At 40.0% G+C, this 18,657-nt stretch overlaps 1 protein-coding gene across 6 annotated transcripts in view; it reads left to right on the top strand.

The window, feature by feature from the left end:
• The first annotated feature begins 541 nt into the window (after window positions 1-541).
• SLC44A5 (solute carrier family 44 member 5) overlaps window positions 542-18,657 on the top strand; it is a 380,599-nt gene continuing 362,483 nt past the window's right edge. For 2 of the 6 annotated variants that reach the window (XM_040470674.1, XM_040470677.1), the window contains exon 1: window positions 14,848-15,839. Coding sequence is in view for 1 of the 6 variants with exons in the window: in XM_040470676.1 (XP_040326610.1) it covers window positions 557-590 (34 nt within the window). In the remaining 5 variants the exon portion in view is untranslated. Of the gene's footprint in view, window positions 591-5,545; window positions 5,769-6,345; window positions 6,436-14,846; window positions 15,840-18,657 lie in introns of those variants that run through there. The other 4 variants (XM_040470676.1, XM_040470673.1, XM_040470672.1 and 1 more) reach the window with 4 other exon arrangements.

Raw genomic sequence — 18,657 nt, 5'->3', positions numbered from 1 at the left:
TTTCTACTTCCTGGCCCCAGAGAGCCAAGGGCTCCCATCTTCCCCTAGCAGCCCCCCGCTGCCGCCACCGCCACCTTCCCTGGCAGCGGCTGCTAGATGACGGCGCCGTCACTGGTTGGATTGGAGCTGGCGGCTCAGACGGGACACCAGGGTGGGGGAGTTGGGGAGGGAGGGTGTGGGCAAGGGGGAGGTCAGCTCTGGGCGGGCGCTCCGGGGACCCTGCGCTGCCCCCTCCAGCAGCTGGAGCGGCACAGCAGCATCAACAGTCGCCGCCGCAGCCACAGCGGCCACAGCAGCGCGAGCGCCAGGCTCGCAGCGCGGCGCGGCCGAGAGCAGAGGGGCGGCGGCGCCCGCCCCAGCAGAGCCGAGCCGAGCCGAGCCGAGCGCGCAGCCGGGCCGCCGCCGCCGCCTCGCAGATGCCATCACAGCAACAAAGAGCTCGCTGAGCTGAGTGCCGCGGCGAGAGCTCGCCGGGAAGCCTCCGAGCGGGCTCCGGGAGCCGGGCGGCAGCCGGAGGAAACGCGCGGGGGGTCTGGGGGAGGGACGGGGGCAGAAAATGGCCAAGAAGAGAAAGCCCTCCAGCATCAAGGGTGAGTTCCGCTCCGTTCTCACCTCGGCCCATCCCACCTCGCACCCGCGGTCCGCCCCTGGGGCCGGCCTGTTTACATCTAGGCTCCGCCAGGTGGTAGGCAGCCTGCAGGGGAAGAGTTTGCCTTCTCCGGGAGGTGGAGGGACCTCAGCAGTGCTGCACCTCCCTGTGCCTCCGGGGAGACTCTGACAGGAGTTTGTCCCCTTTTTCTAACGTGGGGAAACCTGGAGATTCTTTCTCTCACCCCACCCTTTTTCCTACTCCGAGAGCTAGGTTATCTGTTGCACGTTTCCCCCTCAGGGTAGTGGGAATACGAGAGACTCTGGGCTCCTAGCGTCTCATCCTTATCGGAAACAGGATGCGTGTGTGTGCGTGTGCGTGTGTGTCGGTGCGCGCGCGCGCGTGGGAGAGAAATTGAGAGGGAGATTGAGAGGTTTTCCCCGTGTGTGTGTGTGTGCGCGCGCGTTTGTGTGTGTGTGTGTGTGTGAGAGAGAGAGAAAGAGAGGGAGGGAGGGAGGGAGGGAGTTTTTTCCCCTTGGTCTCTTCTATTCCCACCTCCCAACCGTCCCCTCCCGACGCCCCTTCATCCATAGGGTGGCAAATTCTGCATCCATTTTACCTCCATCCTGAGGAGGAGGTAGCAGCTTTCTGGGTCTTCTTTTGCCCAAAGGTCAAGAGTTGCTACCGGCCAGGTCCCTGCGGGCTAGTTCCTTCTTCCCGACGTGGGTTGGCAGGCAGTGACTCTAGTCTAGCAATTCCCCTCTGTTGCTCCTTTGCAACCGGGGGTTCCAAAGTTGGAAAGTTCAGGGGAGGAGAAGCGATGGCAGAGAGAACAAGAAAGAGCTCGGGAGGGAGCCTCCTGAGCTGCATCTGGCTTTGTGGGGCGGGAGGGTGCGTCTGGACTCTCAGAGTGCGGTGAGCCGGGAGCCGGTGTACTGGCCTCAGGAGCCCGCAGCGAGGACTCGTAGAGGTCGCCGGTCGCCGGCTCCCTCCCGCTCCCAAGCTCGTGCAATGGAACCGGTAGTGGCCGAGAGGTTGTGTGCAGCACTGTGGAGAGGTGGAAGTCGGCTCCACACTACGCTCGCATAAGGCTGTGCCCCTGGGTGGGTGGGGAAGGGCTGGACCTCAGCAACTTGGGAAGGAGGAAGGGACGGTGCTTGAAGTTGGATTTCGACCCAATGGGTCTCGTGGCCGGGGAGGCGGAGACTTCCTGTGCTTTAAGGTTATATAAAATAGGACCACCCCTCTGAGATGCCAGTGGATACATTATTGAAGGTAACGGCTTGGTTTTAGCAGCGCGTTAGGCTTTGGCGTGCTTCTTGCTTTTTCCCCAAGTCCTGCTTGTGGGAGCTTAGCTCCACTCTAGAGGTCACTAGGGGGACACAACTTTATCTTGGTGCTTCAGCTTGCTTTTTAATTGCTCCGGGGTTCTCAAATCACTTATTGGAAAGGGCTTAAAACCATGATCCTTAATCTTTTGGAAGATGTTACTACAAAACACCGGGGTTCTGTTTGAAACTGTAATATATGTATAATAATTTTCTTGCAATGTATTTTCTTTAAAATATTACAGTTCCTATAAAATAGAAAAGGTCTTAAGCCTGAATTTTTTTCTTCCAATGAATCAGTACATATTTAAAGTGGTAGATGACTAAAGGAAGAATGAGAGAATATACCCATCTACAATTTCCTTACCACAATATCAGATCATTACTCTAAACCAAGATTGACAAGGTGCATTAGTTGCACTTTTGGTTAGCTCCTTTTTTATGGAACCATATGGCATGATGAGCGAAACAGAAGGACTGTTTTTCAGCATTGCTGATGGGACTATCCATTGGCAGGAATACATTTCATACCCACCCCAAACCTTGAGATTGTAAATGGTCCATGAACAGTGGAAAAAATTTTACAGTACATGGCAGCTAGAGTTGGTCTTACTCTTGAAATTAATCTGGGCAGAAGCACAAAAAATACAAAAGAGACCAAATTAATGAGAAGTGAACTAGTATAAGAGGTTTGATGAAAAAGACACCTCCTACTTAGTTCCTCCCCCCCCCCCCCAAAAAAAAAACAAGAAGTTTTTGTTTTGGATGCCAAGGTAGGATTGTGTGTATTTCCTTACATTTAATTTGATGGTGAAATAATTGAAGAATAGAGGTTAATAGAGTTTTGTCATTTAAGTGTTATTAGTTCCTCTGGAAGAATTAAAAATCAAGCTTTGCTAGGATGTGTGGTTTCAAGAAATTTCATTGCAGTTTTTAAAAATAAGGTTTTCTTATACTACATGTTTTCCTTAAAGGGAAAGTTATGTTATTTAGCGCTTACTGATTTGTGGGTATTTTTTTCCCCTCTCTACTAATGTTGGGTTTCTTTTTTTAAAACCGGTTTATTTAATAATTCTTAGAAGGAAAGATGCCCCCCCCCCTTTATTTTAATCCTTGGAGTTTCACTTTAGCAAAGCAGGTTTAGTGGTGATACTTTATAGATAACAAAAGCAAGCCCAGAAAGTTGTAACCCATTGACTTGCCTCAATTTTTCCTTTTAAGAGAAGATCTCTACAAAAGCATTTGACTGCAGGCTTGCTGAACTGCTTGCTCTCAGACCTCTGCTTCTAAGTTACAACCAGCTAAATAGGGACTGCCTGGTAGAAAACCAAACTGTTAAATTGCTAGCCTTTTTCTTTCTTTCGGCAGCCTGCTCAGGTAAACTTTGCAGGATAATAAACCATAGGTTTAACAATATTCTATGCTGTGTTGGTTATCATCTTAGGAAAGCTGCTTCTCTGCTTAGCTACACTGCATGGGGGAAGAGATCATTTGTTGGAGCATGTGACAGGCAAGTTGCTCATTGGCTTCTGAAGTCCTAGCAATAGATGCTACATACCTAGAACAGACAGAAATTGGCCAAAGGGAAATGTAATTTCTTATCACCGACAGAAGAATAAGATGAGTTTGCCATATTTCTCAGGGAATACTGACATTTATTTGTGATACCTCATCAAAAGGACAGCTTTTCAAAGAGGGAAATGGAATATTTATCAATCCAATATTAATAATATTTTGTTAAAAAGTGCTGTAGTCCATGATCAATCAAAATCTTACAAACACAAGTTAGTTATATTAGTTATGGTGATATTAAACACTGCTCCCCTCCTTTCCAATATTAGTATAGGATTTCTCAATTATTTAAGTTTATTGGTTAAATTATGCTTGGATTCATCTTCATGCATTCATTCAGCACATATTTACTGAGTACTGGATATGTATCAGGTCTGTGCAAAACACTAGGGACACAATGATGAACGTGATGGACAATAAAGAGTACATTAATAAGGGACCTAGAAGGAGCAGGTAAACAAATACATGAACAGGAAAATTTCACAATGATAATAACATGAAGAAAATAAAATAGGACTAACAAACAAAGGGAAAAAAAAAGAGAGACAAACCAAGAAATAGACTCTTGACTATAGAGAACAAACTGATGTTACCAGAGGGAAGGGTGGGTGGGGGGATGGGTGAAATCAGTGATGGGGATTAAAGAGTACAAATCATGGAAAAAAAAAAAAAGAAAGAAAATAAGATGATGTGCTAGAAAGCGATTGTATGGTTACTTTAGATTATCTGAAGAGGTGACATTTGAGCTGGGAACCAAATGAAGTAAAATTTGCATGCCAAGTACTGAAACATAGCAGTCTTAAGGCAGGAATGAGGTTGCAGTTTGACATGTTCAAGTACAGAAGGAAAGATGGTTTGGCTGGAATGTAAGATCTGAGGTAGAGACAGGTAGGGAGAAGCCAGATCTTTCTGACCCTAATCAGGATTATACATTTTATTTTAACTGCAGTGGGAAGCCAACTGGATGGATGCTCATTAGGATGTTTGGGATTATATTCTTATCCTTAAGGATGATTTTAGAGAGAGCAGCTTTCATATGTTGGGGAGCAAGAATAATTCCTGTCTCTTCAAAGGTCCTCCTAGCTGGACTAAGAAATAAATTGATCTGAGACAGATTAACAGGAGAAAATCAAATTTAATAGATGCATAGACATGGGAAGTCCAAAGACAACCAGGCAAAATGAGCTATCTTTGTTACTCTGGACTAAGGAGAAGGTGGGTAGAGGTCTGGGATTTCAGAGGAAAGGAATGCATTTCACGGGTGATAAGAAGAGCGGATGTTTGGTAATTAGATGTTTGTCATACCATACAGATGGGTCACTCCAATAAAAGCTATTTCTATTAATAACCCTTATTCTGGGAAAGACCGCCCAATTTAGATTCTTTGGTGTGGTTAAGGGAGGGACAAAAGTTTCTTTTGAGTGGGCAGGGTCTCAAGTGCCTTCAGCTCAAATTAATCCATATGCCAAAGTGGCACATTGTGTGTGTGTGTGTGTGTGTGTGTGTGTGTGTGTGTGTGTGTATAGGGGTGGTCTGTCCTGAACCCCTACATGTACATCAACTTCTTAGGCCAAGTGAAGCAACCCAATGAACTTCACTTTTCTTTTTTTTTTTAATGTTTATTTTTGAGAGAGAGAGACAGAGTGCGAGTGGAGGAAGGGGCAGAGAGAGAAGGAAACACAGAATCAGAAGCAGGATCCAGGCTGCAAGCTGTCATCACAGAATGTGGGGCTCAAACCCACAAACTGTGAGATCATGACCTGAGCCGAAGTCAAGCTCTCAACCAACTGAGCCACCCAGGCGCCCCTGAACTTCACTTTTCTGAAAGGTCTAGTTATACTCAAGTGTCCTCTCTACTACTTACCAAAATACCTACAATATTTTGTGCTGAGATATTGATAGCATTTCTAGAAATTTCTGATTGAAAAACAATTTTAAAGAGAATGTGGTAAAGATTATCAGGTTAGTTACCCACCTAGCAAGCCTCTCAAAGAAATTAAATCTTTGGAAAAACATATTGTAATGTTAGAAAGGAGAATTATAAAAAGTTTGGAACATGACTGACTGTGCAGTGGGCAGAATGTGGAAGGCAGTGGGAGGGATTCCTAGGAAACAGAATGGAGTCCATGAAAGAAGAATGATGGTGGGAAAGGAGACCTAGGAAAGCCTCTAAGACAACATCAGCCAATTCATGATTTTGCCAAGAGACGCAGAAGCCTGATGTGAGGGTGTTCCAAAAGAAACACTCTAATTCAAGCACAAAGGAAGTTCAAATCAGTGTACCTTTATGCTTTTGACTGATCTTTTACTTGTGAAGCATTTATAACAATAAAAGCATACAGGCTTTTAAAAGATAGCTTTGATTTTATTATCATTCTTAGGTTGTTCTTATGGATTACAAATCTTACAGATGAAAGCAGCATGAAATAATTAATGATAAAAACTGCCATTTGTTGGAGGTAGCCGCTTGACATCTAGGTAACAGGGAGAGTGGCTCTTGGGTCTCTGATCTTACTGTGGAGATGTTGGCAGGGGGAAAATGGGGTCTGTTGGATGATTTTCTGCTCCCTGAGCATTTGTGACTAGAAAGTGCCATGGTACTTATGGAAGATATAATTATTTTGAAGCTCTCCACTGCCTTCTTCTACATCCAAACTGCTTCTTTGCCAAGGATTAACAATGAGAATATACTAAGAATTTTTATAGCTTCAGGGCTTTGTTTAGCCCCCTCCTTCTCTTTTTTTGTACTCCAAGTCTCTCTTTTGAGTCTAGCAAGGCTGGTATACCTCAAGGATTATGTAACTAAGGATGAATCTGGCCCTTAGTGATACTGTAACACAATGTGTTTATGACATCATCTCTTTTCCATACTACTGACAGTCATAGTATGTTTGAGTTAGAAAAAATTCTCAGAGTTCATAGAGTTATTGGAGGAATGAGAAAGAGGTGAGTGCTGCTGCGACATATGAATAGTCTATGTAAGGAATTTGGTTAAGATTATTATTTGTGAATACATATTCTATATAAGCCAAGATTTATATCTTTAAAAACATTTTTTTAATGTTTATTTATTTTTGAGAGAGAGAGACAGAGTGCAAGCAGGGGAGGGGCAGAGAGAGAGGGAGACGCAGAATCTGAAGCAGACTACAGGCTCTGAGCTGTTAGCACATTGCCTGATGTGGGGCTTGAACTCATGAACCGTGAGATCATGACCTGAGCTGAAGCCAGTTGCTCAACTGACTGAGCCACCCAGGTGCCTCTCCAAGATTTATATCTTGGTTGCGTATGTTTATATGTATACATGCATGTATATTATTATATTATATTATATATTATATGCATGTATACGTATATAATTTAAGTCAAGACATATATGTCTTGTTATATATAATTATATATATAATAAGATATAATTATATAATTTATATCAAGACATATATATCTTGAATTTAATCAAGTTTACTCTTTGTAAAGGCATTCTACATAATTGAAGATATATATCTTGATACATATAAAATAGAGCTCAGTTCCCAATTTATATTCACACATCACTCTTTATACATGTGAATGAATATTATCTGCATTTTGCATATGAGGAAATTGAGATACAAAGACATTAGGTGCTTTCTTGAGGTCTAAGAGTAAATTGTGTACTCTGGATAGAGGCATAAGCAAGCCCTGTGACTCTTTTTCCTCTGTCTATGTCCAATATTTTAATATCTGTTCATTTTCCTCAGGGTTAATCAACTCTAACATAGAAAAGTAGATCCTCAAGTTTTTTTTCCCCTGCTGAATCAAGAGCATGATATATCTTCTTATATTTTCCTCAGAAGTGTCACAACTTTATTGTTTGCAATCCACTTTTAAAATTAAAAATGGGGGTCAGTTAAGCATCTGACTCTTGATTTTGGGTCAGGTTATGGTCTCACAGTTTGTGGGTTCAAGTCCCGCATCTGGCTCTGCGCTGACAGCCCTGGACCTGCTTGGGATTCTCTCTCCCTCTCTTTCTGCCCCTCCCCACTTGCACACACTCTCTCTTTCTCTCTCTCTCAAAATAAATAAACTTGAACAAATTAAATTAAAAATACATTGCTAAGGTGATAGAGATGAGGAGGCAAAGCAAGGTGAATAAAGGATCTCACGTTTTGAAGTGATGTAAACAGAAATGATGCATCCTAGTCAACTCTAAGATAGATCAGGATTATTTTGTCATTTATATGTGAAGCCATTTGACTGTGGTGGTAGCCAGCTTTCAGGATGGCCTCAATGTTCTTTGCCTACTGGTATTCACACCCTACATTCTCCTTTCCCACACTGAATCTGGGCTGACCCGTGTAACCAGTAAAGTACAGTAGAAGGCTATATTGTACATAAAGGCATGTGGCTTCTGCCTTGCTCTTGTGTATCCTTTGCTCTCTTATATTGCTTACTTTGGGGAAAACCAGCTGCCATGTTGTGAAAACATTCAAGCATCCCTGTAGAGAGGCCCATGTGGGAAGGAGCTGAGGCCACCTGCTGAGAGCCAGCCATATAAGGGATCTACCTTGGAAACAGATCCTCCAGCCCAGTTAAGCCTTCAGTTTTCCCTTGCTCAGTCAACATCTGACTGAACTTTATGATACCCCAACCCAGAACTGCCCAACCAAGCTGCTTCTGGATTCCTGTGTCACAGAAACTGTGAGGGATAATAAATGGTTACTATTGTGGTAAGCCACTAAATCTGGGGGTAATTTGTTACCTAGCATTAGATAATGAATACATATGTGTTTCATTACTTTTGTGCTTCTATCTTGGGAGATAGAGACCCTCTCAGTGTTGTGTGTGTGTGTGTGTGTGTGTGTGTGTGTGTGTGTGTGTGTGTATAAGGGAGATGCGTATGGAAGAGTGTGTTTTTTTTTTAAAACCCTCTACTATAATGGGATTAATTTACTTATTTATACAGTTATTCTAGGGCTTCTCCTGTACCCTATCTGCCACTTTCAGTCTCCTGAGATTAAAAGGAACACTCTGATTTACAATTTTCCTTGCTAATATCAGCACTGGCCTTAAATTTTAGCCCACTGTCTTACTTTAGTGAGCTTACTTTAGTGAATTGGACTGAAAACCTCAAGTTCTTTTTTCTGTTTTCCTTGAGTTCTTTTTAGCAGCCTGTTTCCTCTCCTTTTTTTTTTTTTTTTTGGTCCTCATCCCTAGCTCCATTGTTTCACTTATTTTGGAACGTACTTCCAACTAGAAGCCCCAACAAACTAGACATCAGAGTGATAAACAGGACATAAAAGTCCTAAAATCCCCCAAACAGCCCAAGATTTCACAGATCCCCAAACTGAAAAGGCAGAAAGTCCCTTAAAACCTAAAATCTTCCAATAAAAACCTCTCCTAAGTTCTATTTATCTGTTCCTTTCTACCAAAAGGAGATCCTTCTCCCTCCCAGGCCAACTAGTGCTTTGATGTATGACCAGGAAAATGAGAAAAAGGATCAAGAAAAAAAAAGAATGCTGCCATCCCTTTTACTTCAGGATGGGATATTTGTGCACTTTATTTAATTCATTCATTTGACAAATATAAGTTGTATGCTTACTCTGTGCTAGGCACAATTCTGAGGGACTTACCAGAAAAAAATGGAGCTGTGGTCAGGTTTACATTCTAGATAGGGAAGACAGACAATGGAAAATAAACAATTAGCAAATTGTTGATATTAAAACTTGAAAAGTGTTGTGAAAAAAAGAAAAAAAATTATTCATGGTGAGGGGGATTTGCAACGCTGGTAATAGGATGATGGAGAGGTCATTTGTAAGTAGGAATATGATGGTTAGGCTAGGCCTAATTGAAAGGCAATATTGAAGAAGATGAAGTAGTTATTCATGGCAGGACAATAACCTTCCAGAAAGTGAGAAAAGCCAGTGCAAAGACCCAAAGTTTGGCATATATCTGGAATGTCTGATAAACACAAAGGAGGCTGAGTGGAGTTAGAGAGGAGAATAGAAATAGGAAAGGGGTCAGGACGATGAGACAGGACCTCTAGACAATTTAGACAATATAAAGGACTAGTTGGGAGTGCCTGGTTGGTTTGGTTGGTGGAGCATGAGACTTTTGATCTTGGAGTCATGAGTTTAAGCCCCACATTGGGCACAGAGATTACTTTTGAAAAAAGATCATTTGCTTATTAATAAAATAAAATAAGGGCTTCAGCCCTGAATGAAATGGAGCACCACTGCAAGTTTTTAACAGAAGAGTAATGTGCTATGACTTACATTTTATTATTTTATGAATTTTTAAAAATATATATTTTTAATTTTAACTTTTTTATTTTAGAGAGAGCACACACAAGTGAGGGAGAGAGGCAGAGGGAGGGAGGAATGGAGGGAGGGAGGGAGAGAGAGAGAGAGGGAGAATCCCAAGCAAGCTCCATGCTCTGTGTGGAGCCTGATGTGGGGCTCAATCCCATGACCCTGGGATCATGACCTGAGCCAAAATCAAGAGTCAGATGGATGCTCAACCAACTGAGCCACCCAGGTGCCCCAGATATGACTTACATTTTAAAAGAATTGTTGTGACTCCTGTGTTGATAATATCCTATAGGGGCAAGGAGAGAAGCTGGAAGACCAGTAATGAGATGTTTGCAGTATTTCAGTTGAGAGGTGCTGGTGGCATTAGCATGGCAGCAGTGAAGGACATGGGAAGTGAAAGGATACTGAATGTATTTTGAAGTGAAGCTAATATGGTTTCCTGAATTAACTGTATGTGGAAGGTGAGAGAAAGCTAGGTGTTATGGATGATTGCACAGTTTTTGGCCTGAGCAACTAACAGGATGGAGTTGCCATTCAAATGGTGTTAGAAAGTTGTGGGTGGGGCAAGTTTAAGGGGAAGGATCGGGAACTCACTTTTGGACACATCTGGGTTTGAAACATTTATTTGATATTCAAGTGGAGGTGACAAGCAGGAAGTTGGATATATGAGTCTGGGAGAGAGGCAGTTTGGGAGTCATCAGCACATAGGTGGTGTTTAAGAGCCTGGACTGGGTGACTCACTAGGAAGTGAGTGCAGATGGAAATAAATTATCTGAGCCCAGGATTGTTGCATTATTAAGAGAAAGGGGAGAAGAGGAGGAAACTAGTAAAGGAGATTGAAAAAGAGCAACTAGTGAGTAAAGAGGAAATCAAGAGAGTGTGGAGTTCTGGAGCCAAGGGAGAAATTGTGCAAAGGAAGAGAGGAGTAATCAACTGTGTCATATGCTGCTGCTAAGTGAAGTATGATGAGAGCTTAGAAATGGCCACAGGATTTATTAATGTGAAGGTCACTGCAAACCCAGACAAGGGTGGTTTAACTGTAGTGGTGGCAGTGATGGTCTGAATGGAACAGGTTAAAAGAGATGGGAGGAGATTAGAGACGACTTAGTTAACTCTTAAAGGGTGTGTTGGCAAAGGGAGCAAAGAAAAGGTGCTGTGGCTGGGGTGGGAAAAGCAGCGGAGAAGAGAATTTGATTTTCTTAACATCTGAGAAATAATAGCAGATTTTGTTCCTTGTCGTGTGTTATTGTGTGCTTTTTGTTTTTGACCTCTCTTACTCTTTTACTTTATGGCTGCTTTTCATGACAGTTTCCTGGGGAGGTAAGGAAGAATTTGTGTAGAATGACTTTATTTCATTTCTTTTTCTTTTTCTTTCTTTAAATATACTATCTTAAAAATGAGCCTGGGTGGCTCATTCAGTTAAGTCTCCTACTTCAGCTCAGATCATGATCTTCCGGTTCATGGGTACAAGCCTCGCATGGGGCTCACTGCTGTCAGCATGGACATAGGTGTCATCCTGTCTCCTTCTCTTTTCGCCCCTTCCCCACTCTCATTCTCTCTCGCTCAAAATAAATAAATAAATATTTAAGAAATATTGAATATAGCATTAAAAGAGGTGTATCAGTGGACCTCCAGGTGAAATATTTAATAAAATATGCCACAATAGGAGAAAGTTGCCAGAAGAGAAAGGTTTATCAGTCATTGTGTTGCTGGCTGCAGTAGTCTATCCTCTCAGGTGGAAGGCTCAAAAGAACTAAAGAAAAATTTAAAAATACTGTAGTTCTTGACCAGATGCACTTCTGCAGTGACTGTGGGCAATCTCACAGTCATGACTTGGGTAATGCTATTGGGATCTAGTGAGTAGAGACCGGGGATGCTACTAAACATTCCATAATGCCCAGGACAGTCCGTACAGCAAAGCGTGATCTGGTTTGAACTGTCAATAGCACTGAGGTTGCAAAATTCTGGGTTAGCCCCATCATTTTTCCATTCTTCCAGAGAGAGGCTAGGAAGCTACTTCTGAAAAAGGAATCCAGAAGAGCTGGCTTTACCTATCTCATCTTCTATGTTTAGACAAGGCACAATTTTTTAACAATAATTAGGGTTCAAACTGAAAATATTTCATTTTTTTGTTGGTTTGTTCTCTCTTTGTCCTTGCCTTTCTCCTTCCTTCTGGTGGTTACCATTGCATATTGCAGTTTTTTAATAAACTTAGGTAGTTTCTCATTAGGGCTCACATTATTAAAGAAGCATTGAAATCACAGTAAAAATTTTGTTGTTCAGTTGAGGAACAACAATTTCACATTGCTGATTCCTGTCCTGCATCTGTCTGAATATTTTGTGAAACACAGGATCGGGAACACAATGCTTTGTTAAGTTTTAGCTCTCTCTCTCTCTCTCTCTTTAATGTGAAAGCATGAGTAGCCTCCCAGATTACTTTTTTGTGGCTTCTTCTGGCCACTAGGACTTTAGTGGAGAGCTGCACTCTTACTAATCCTATCAGGCAAGGAAGACTCTGACCAAGGTCAGGACTGGTCCTAAGTGCTAGAGCAATTTTCCTGTAGGATCAAAACTAATACAGCACTATATGTTAATTATATTAGAATTGAAAAATAATAATAAAATAAAAATTTTAAAAAGTATTGCCATATTCACTGTGTAAATTATTTTTCAAAATCCAGTTTTATGAGAAGCAATTAAAATGTATGCATTTGGAGAACTTACAGGACAGTTTCTTTGTATAAATTTTGTAGCTCATTGGCTTGTGTTTCAGTGTTCAAATCCAGAGACACCTCCTCCCCACTGAAAATATAAGATTTTGAAATTGACCGTACAATTTTATTAAAAATTTATTATCACTCCATGTTTGCCTTACCAAAAAAACTCGGAAGTCATTTTAAAGTTTATCCTACGATAAAAAAATTAGATAAAAAAATAAAAAGTCATAAAATGAAAAAAGAAATACTATGGAAGCTATTTAATAGATATTCATACTTTACAAATTCAAGTATTAATAGCATTTTTCAGTTTGAATTAAGCTCTTTTTCTTCTTATTCACTGATCTCCGCCTCTTATTCACAGTTCTTTTGTTTGGCTGCAGAAGAATGTCATCATATTCTTTTCCCATGGCAATGACATTGATTCTGCTGATTAACACCTTTACTATAGTGAAAGAGTATCAGTGAATAAAGAGGGACCATTATGTTGTTTAAGAAAGTTTTTGCTCATAAATAAATGCGTCCAGAGATATCTTAGCTGTTTGAGGTAGAATAGACTTGAAGTTACAAAGAATAGCATTGGGATCTACCTCTTTTCTCATCTTCTTAACCACTAAGAAAGTCTGACATTGAAATGTATACTTTGTAAAACTTTGTGGAAACTCTAAATTGAATAATAACCACACTGCCACACATAAACTTTTATTTAATGATCTGTAGAAACAACACAAAGACTAAAGGACATAGGCTTCACATACCTAATTCTAAGATCAAGACTCTGTTTTAACTTCTGTAAATTCTCAATACCTGGTCCTGAATTAATGCCCTAAGTATGATGAAGAAACAAATTAATAGATTATACACAAGTATATGTGGGTCAGAAGAGTCATGTAACCTTTTTAACCTACTTGGGAAAATCCATTTTCAAGTTTGGGGCAGCATTAAATGGTAGAAAGTGATATAAATTAGAAATAATTTACTTGGGGCGCCTGGGTGGCCCAGTCGGTTAAGCGTCCGACTTCAGCCAGGTCACGATCTCGCCATCCGTTGAGTTCGAGCCCCACGTCAGGCTCTGGGCTGATGGCTCAGAGCCTGGAGCCTGTTTCCGATTCTGTGTCTCCCTCTCTCTCTGCCCCTCCCCTGCTCATGCTCTGTCTCTCTCTGTCCCAAAAATAAATAAACGTTGAAAAAAAAATTAAAAAAAAAATTTACTAAAGCAAGTCTTTGAGAAATTCTAATGGGCATTTTAAAAAGCTAATTGCTTACAGTAAAAGGACTGAAATATCATGAGTATTTAGAATTTTTGTGAGTCTAGACTTCCTTTCCATTATTTGGTCCTATTTAATGGGTTTATACTACATCTTGTATTTTTGAAAACTTTTTTTTTTTTTTTTTTTTTTTTTTTAACATGGAAGCAGAAAAATCTTGAGAATTGCCATTGTTAGACCAGTGGTTCAATAATCATCAAGACCTTGGGGATGGGAAAGTGGTTAGATGGCGTTCTTTTTTCTTTTTTTTTGAAGTTTATTTATTTATTTTTGAGAGAGAGTGCAAGCTGGAGAGGGGCAGAGAGAGAGAGAGAGAGAGAGAATCCCAAGCAGGCTCTGCTAACAGCAGAGAGCCTGGTGGGGCTCGATCTCATGAACCATGAGATCAAGACCTGGACCAAAATCAAGAGTCGGAAGCTCAACTGAGATACCCAGGCACTCCAGATGGTGTTCTTGAGTAATTTTATGGGAGGACTCTTTGGGAGGGATTTCCTGAATAAACATGTAGTCCTTTCATTCCTTTAGATATGCTAAAACTTTTTCTTGGAATCAGCCAGTCCTTGAAATAGCTCCTTATCCAGCTTGTGCTATTTTGGCCCCCCATAGAAGTGCTTTTGCTGATTTGTGCTTAACTGTTGTAACACTGACTGATCTTGAGATACTTGACATCATATTAAGTTTCCAGATGTTATTTCTTGTGCTGATCACTGTTTTACAGAGTATCTGTGTTGTGAGTATCTGATGGAGAAGTTTCTCTGAAATGTCATTAACTAACGATGGATAAAGTGAGTCATAGAACTCATGATGTCTCTCACTAGGGGTGGACAGCTAGGAAGCTTGGAACTGAGTCTGAGTCCCCTTCTTGCTCAAGACTATGAGATCATAAGTCATTCACTTATGGGTTTATTTTGTTTCTCATCGTCTCTCTTTATATATTTTGTTTTGTTGAATTGTATGTATTTTTAGAAACTATTTTATTTGTTTTTAAGTTTATTTATTTATTTTGAGAGAGACAGAGAGAGCATGAGCAGGGGAGGAGCAGAGAGAGAGGGAGAGAGAAAATCCCAAGCAGGCTCCACGCTGAGACTGATGCATGGCTGGAACTCATGAAACTGTGAGATACTGACATAAGCCGAAATAGACTTGGATGCTCAACCCATTGAGCTACCCCGGTACCCCCAGAAACTATTGTAAATCTTCTTTGAAACAAGGTGAATTATAAACAAATTAATATTGGCTGAGACTAAATCCCTAGAAGTTAAATAATCTACTCAAGTTATAAACTAGTAATTTGCAGAACTTTCATTTAAACCTAGATGTAGCCCCAAATAATTTTGTACATATGATAGAACACTGAAAAAGTTTTGGGAAACAAATCATCCTATGGTCCTCACCACCACCATTTTTTTTTTTTTGCATCTATTCTTTGTTGATGTATAATTTTGCATAACTGCAATTTTATTTTATGGCATCTTTATCCACCTGGTTTTACAAGTTGAGAATCTGAAGTTATCCTTGATTCTTTTTCCATGCCTCTACTCAGCCCTGATCAAGTCAGTCACTATTATTGATCCTAAGTATCTACTTTTCTGTAATTCAGAAATATAATTGAGTACTCATCATTTCTAATATGGATTGAATGACCTATACACTAACGGGTCTCCTCATGTTTAGCTTTACATCACCTCTAATTATTTTTTTTTTTACATTTCAAATCTGATACTCCTACAAGGCAAATCTGATCACTCCACATCCCTAAAATTCAATAATGGCTCTCCATTACCTACCCAGGATAAAAACAAGGCATACAAGGCTTTCTAGGATCTGACCCATGATTACCTTTTCTGCTTCATCTCCCACCACTTTCTGCATCTATTCTAAGCTTAAAGATATTATCATTCTAACACTGAGGACCACACACATTCTTTTATACTTCTCTTTGTTATACGAGATTTTTTGGTAATGCTGAAAAATCTCTTTTTATCCATCAGGCCTCAACACAAATGTCACTACTTTCTCTATGAAACTTCCCCCATCTTCCTCTCTGGCACTGCCCTGCCACTACCCTACAGGCACAGGTAAGCATTTCCTCTTTAGGGCTACCAGACATATTGCACATGCTTCTATTAGTGCTCCTAGATGGATTTAAAATGTTGAGTCCATCTCCTTTCTCAGTCTTCCTGTGGGTCTTTAGCTTTACCACCACCGTGAAGCAAAAAGAACCAAAAATCTGACAAAATCAGTAGCTTAACATCCCAGGGTCAGAGTGTCACTGTCGCTGATGCCTGCCTCCCACTCTTCTGGTGACACTGTCAGGCAGTTTCAGGCCAGCCAGTCTGTACTTGGTGCCTGGGAGAACAGCACCCTATTCCCAAGCCAGTTGTCTAGAAACTCTCTGCTCTTTCCTAAGGTTTCTTTCAGTCTTTCTGTATCTTGACTTAGTTTTCTTGGGTCAAACCTGGCTTTGGTTAGGTTGTAATGTGCCTGGATTTGGACCTGAGTTTTAGTGGATTGCAACAAAGGACTGCTACCTCATGGTGCCTGGGATTTGCCATGTGCCCATTGGCTATCCCCTTCTCTAGGTCCCTCCACAGATACCCACTACTAGGCTATGAGCATCCCTCCTTGAGGGTCCTGATTATATAAAATGTCTGGTGTAACTCTGGGCATGTCACAGAGACTAAATGAATATATTATTGAATAAATCAAATATACATATTTATATTTTAGATATTCTTCTTAATTTTAACGGTTTAATGATAATTGCATTGTGTTAACATAAATAACATAATCAACTGAATTTTCTAGGATTTCTCTACAAATATAGTGGTTTAATAAACATCTGTCCCTGTGTGTGTATGTATGTGCGTGTTTACTGTGTTGAACTATGTCTTTAGGTTAAAGAGACCCAGTAGCATCTAAGTCTAAAAAGTTAAGTGTGGCCCATGAAAAGGAAAGTGAATTTGTAATTAATATATCTAGGGAATTGTACTGGTTAGTTAGTAGAAGATCTGATGTTAGCTCCAAATTGTAACAGTATTATCTTGTAATAATGTTATAAATTATCAGAAAGTTCACTAGAAAGTTATTTCAAGGTCTGATATGTACTAATAGCTTGAGTTCTAAGAAAAAAAAGGTACAGAAGAAAGTGGTGCTAAATTATCTTCCTTTAACCAGAACTCCTAAGGTTTATATACTCATTTTTCTTTTTGTCCTATTCTTCCTTTATTGACAGTACATTTTCACATGAATATGAAATTAAACTTTAAACATCTTAAAGTAGAGGCAACTAAATCTTTATCTTGGTGCCTAACAGTAAGTGTTCATTAATAATTAGCTGAAGGAATAGATGAGTGAATTTTGGGATGTTGTTCTTCTGCAATGAATGGATACAGTTCTTGTTCCTGCCACTGAACTGAGACCATAGATAGAATTCAGAGCAGGTGTTGCTGTTCCCATATGTAGTAGGAATGGTTCCCCAGACCATGTCTGAGTAATCCGTAATGTGAATCTATTTCTGGATTATCAGGAACTGTTACTGTTTTTATTTCTTTAAGACTTCAAATAGGGAACTATTCAGCTCATCAAAAGTTTTTTATTGTGGGGGCTCCTGGGTGGCTCAGTTGGTTAAGTGTCCATACTCTTGATTTTGGCTCAGGTCATGATGCCAGGGTAATGGTTCCAAGCTGAGTGTGAAGCCTGCTTAGGATTCTCTCTCTCCCCCTCTCTCTTTGCCCCTTGCCCAGCTCGCTCATGGTCTTTCTCTCTCTTTCTCTAAAATAAAAAATTTTTAAAGTTTTTTTATTGTAGAAAAAGTTGATTCCATGATCTACAGGGAATAAATAACTTCTGGGTCAGGCCCTTTGAGATGTTTTTGAAACACTGAGAATCTGGTATGTTTAGACAGGAAAATTCTGATTTAAAAATATAGACGATGGGATGAGGGTGGTGAATAAAGCATGAAAGGCTGCCCTTAGGCAATGTCTTTTCCAGAGGATACATCACTGTCACCTAGAGATACTCTTTAGTTAGTTCCTAATAAATGGCTTTTTCACATTTGGAATCTTTAAACTTCATTACTCTAGAATTATTTCTGAAATACCTGGAGAGATATTTTCTCTTCCCTCCCACCCTCCCTACTTTCCTTCCCTCCTTTGATATAATTATTTTCTTATTTTGGGTTAGTCTTGGTTAACAAAAAGTAATTTATTGAAAATGGTTTCATTAAGAACTGCAGCTGTGTAATACCAAGTATGATTTTAAGGATTATCAAATGAATTTATATATTATATCTTGAAAAACTAGCTTGGTATGCAGTTCATTATTATTTAACATTGTGATTTTAATCTTTCTTTTTTTAAAAATGATGTAAAAGAAAAAGGTATATTCCCTGCCTATCTCTATTGCATTATTAGCATTCTTCCAAGGTATAAAACCTTTATAATTGTTAACTCATTAATCTTTAGGAGGGAGAGAAAATTTATAGATATTATTTTTACCATTTCAAAGGATGAGGAACCATCTTTACCAAAGAATTTTTGTTGCTTACTATCAATTTACATATCACTTGGTGATTTCATTATAATTTTGAATGTCAGTTTACATTTGACATATGGACACTTTTTAAAAAGGTTGATGTACAAATGAAATACTATTAACACTGAAATTCAGCTTTCCTAACTTTTAGTCTAATTTTTCTACTCTGTAGATAGTCAGATATTATGATACAAGATGAGGAAAATTCTATCTTTTAATATTTCCTTTCACTTGAAGACACTAATGACATTTGGATCTGACTTACAGACTCTCATGCTATATTTAAACATGGTCTTTTTTTCCCTTTTAGAACTTCATTTTTCATTTCAATTTTTCAAAAGCTGATGTATTTCCATTTGT

The sequence above is a fragment of the Herpailurus yagouaroundi genome, unplaced genomic scaffold (genome assembly GCF_014898765.1).
Source record: "Herpailurus yagouaroundi ecotype Mexico unplaced genomic scaffold, PumYag 77, whole genome shotgun sequence".
NCBI lineage: Eukaryota > Metazoa > Chordata > Mammalia > Carnivora > Felidae > Herpailurus > Herpailurus yagouaroundi.
The sequence above is the reverse complement of the archived record's forward strand: the minus strand, read 5'-3'. Positions and strand labels throughout refer to the sequence as shown.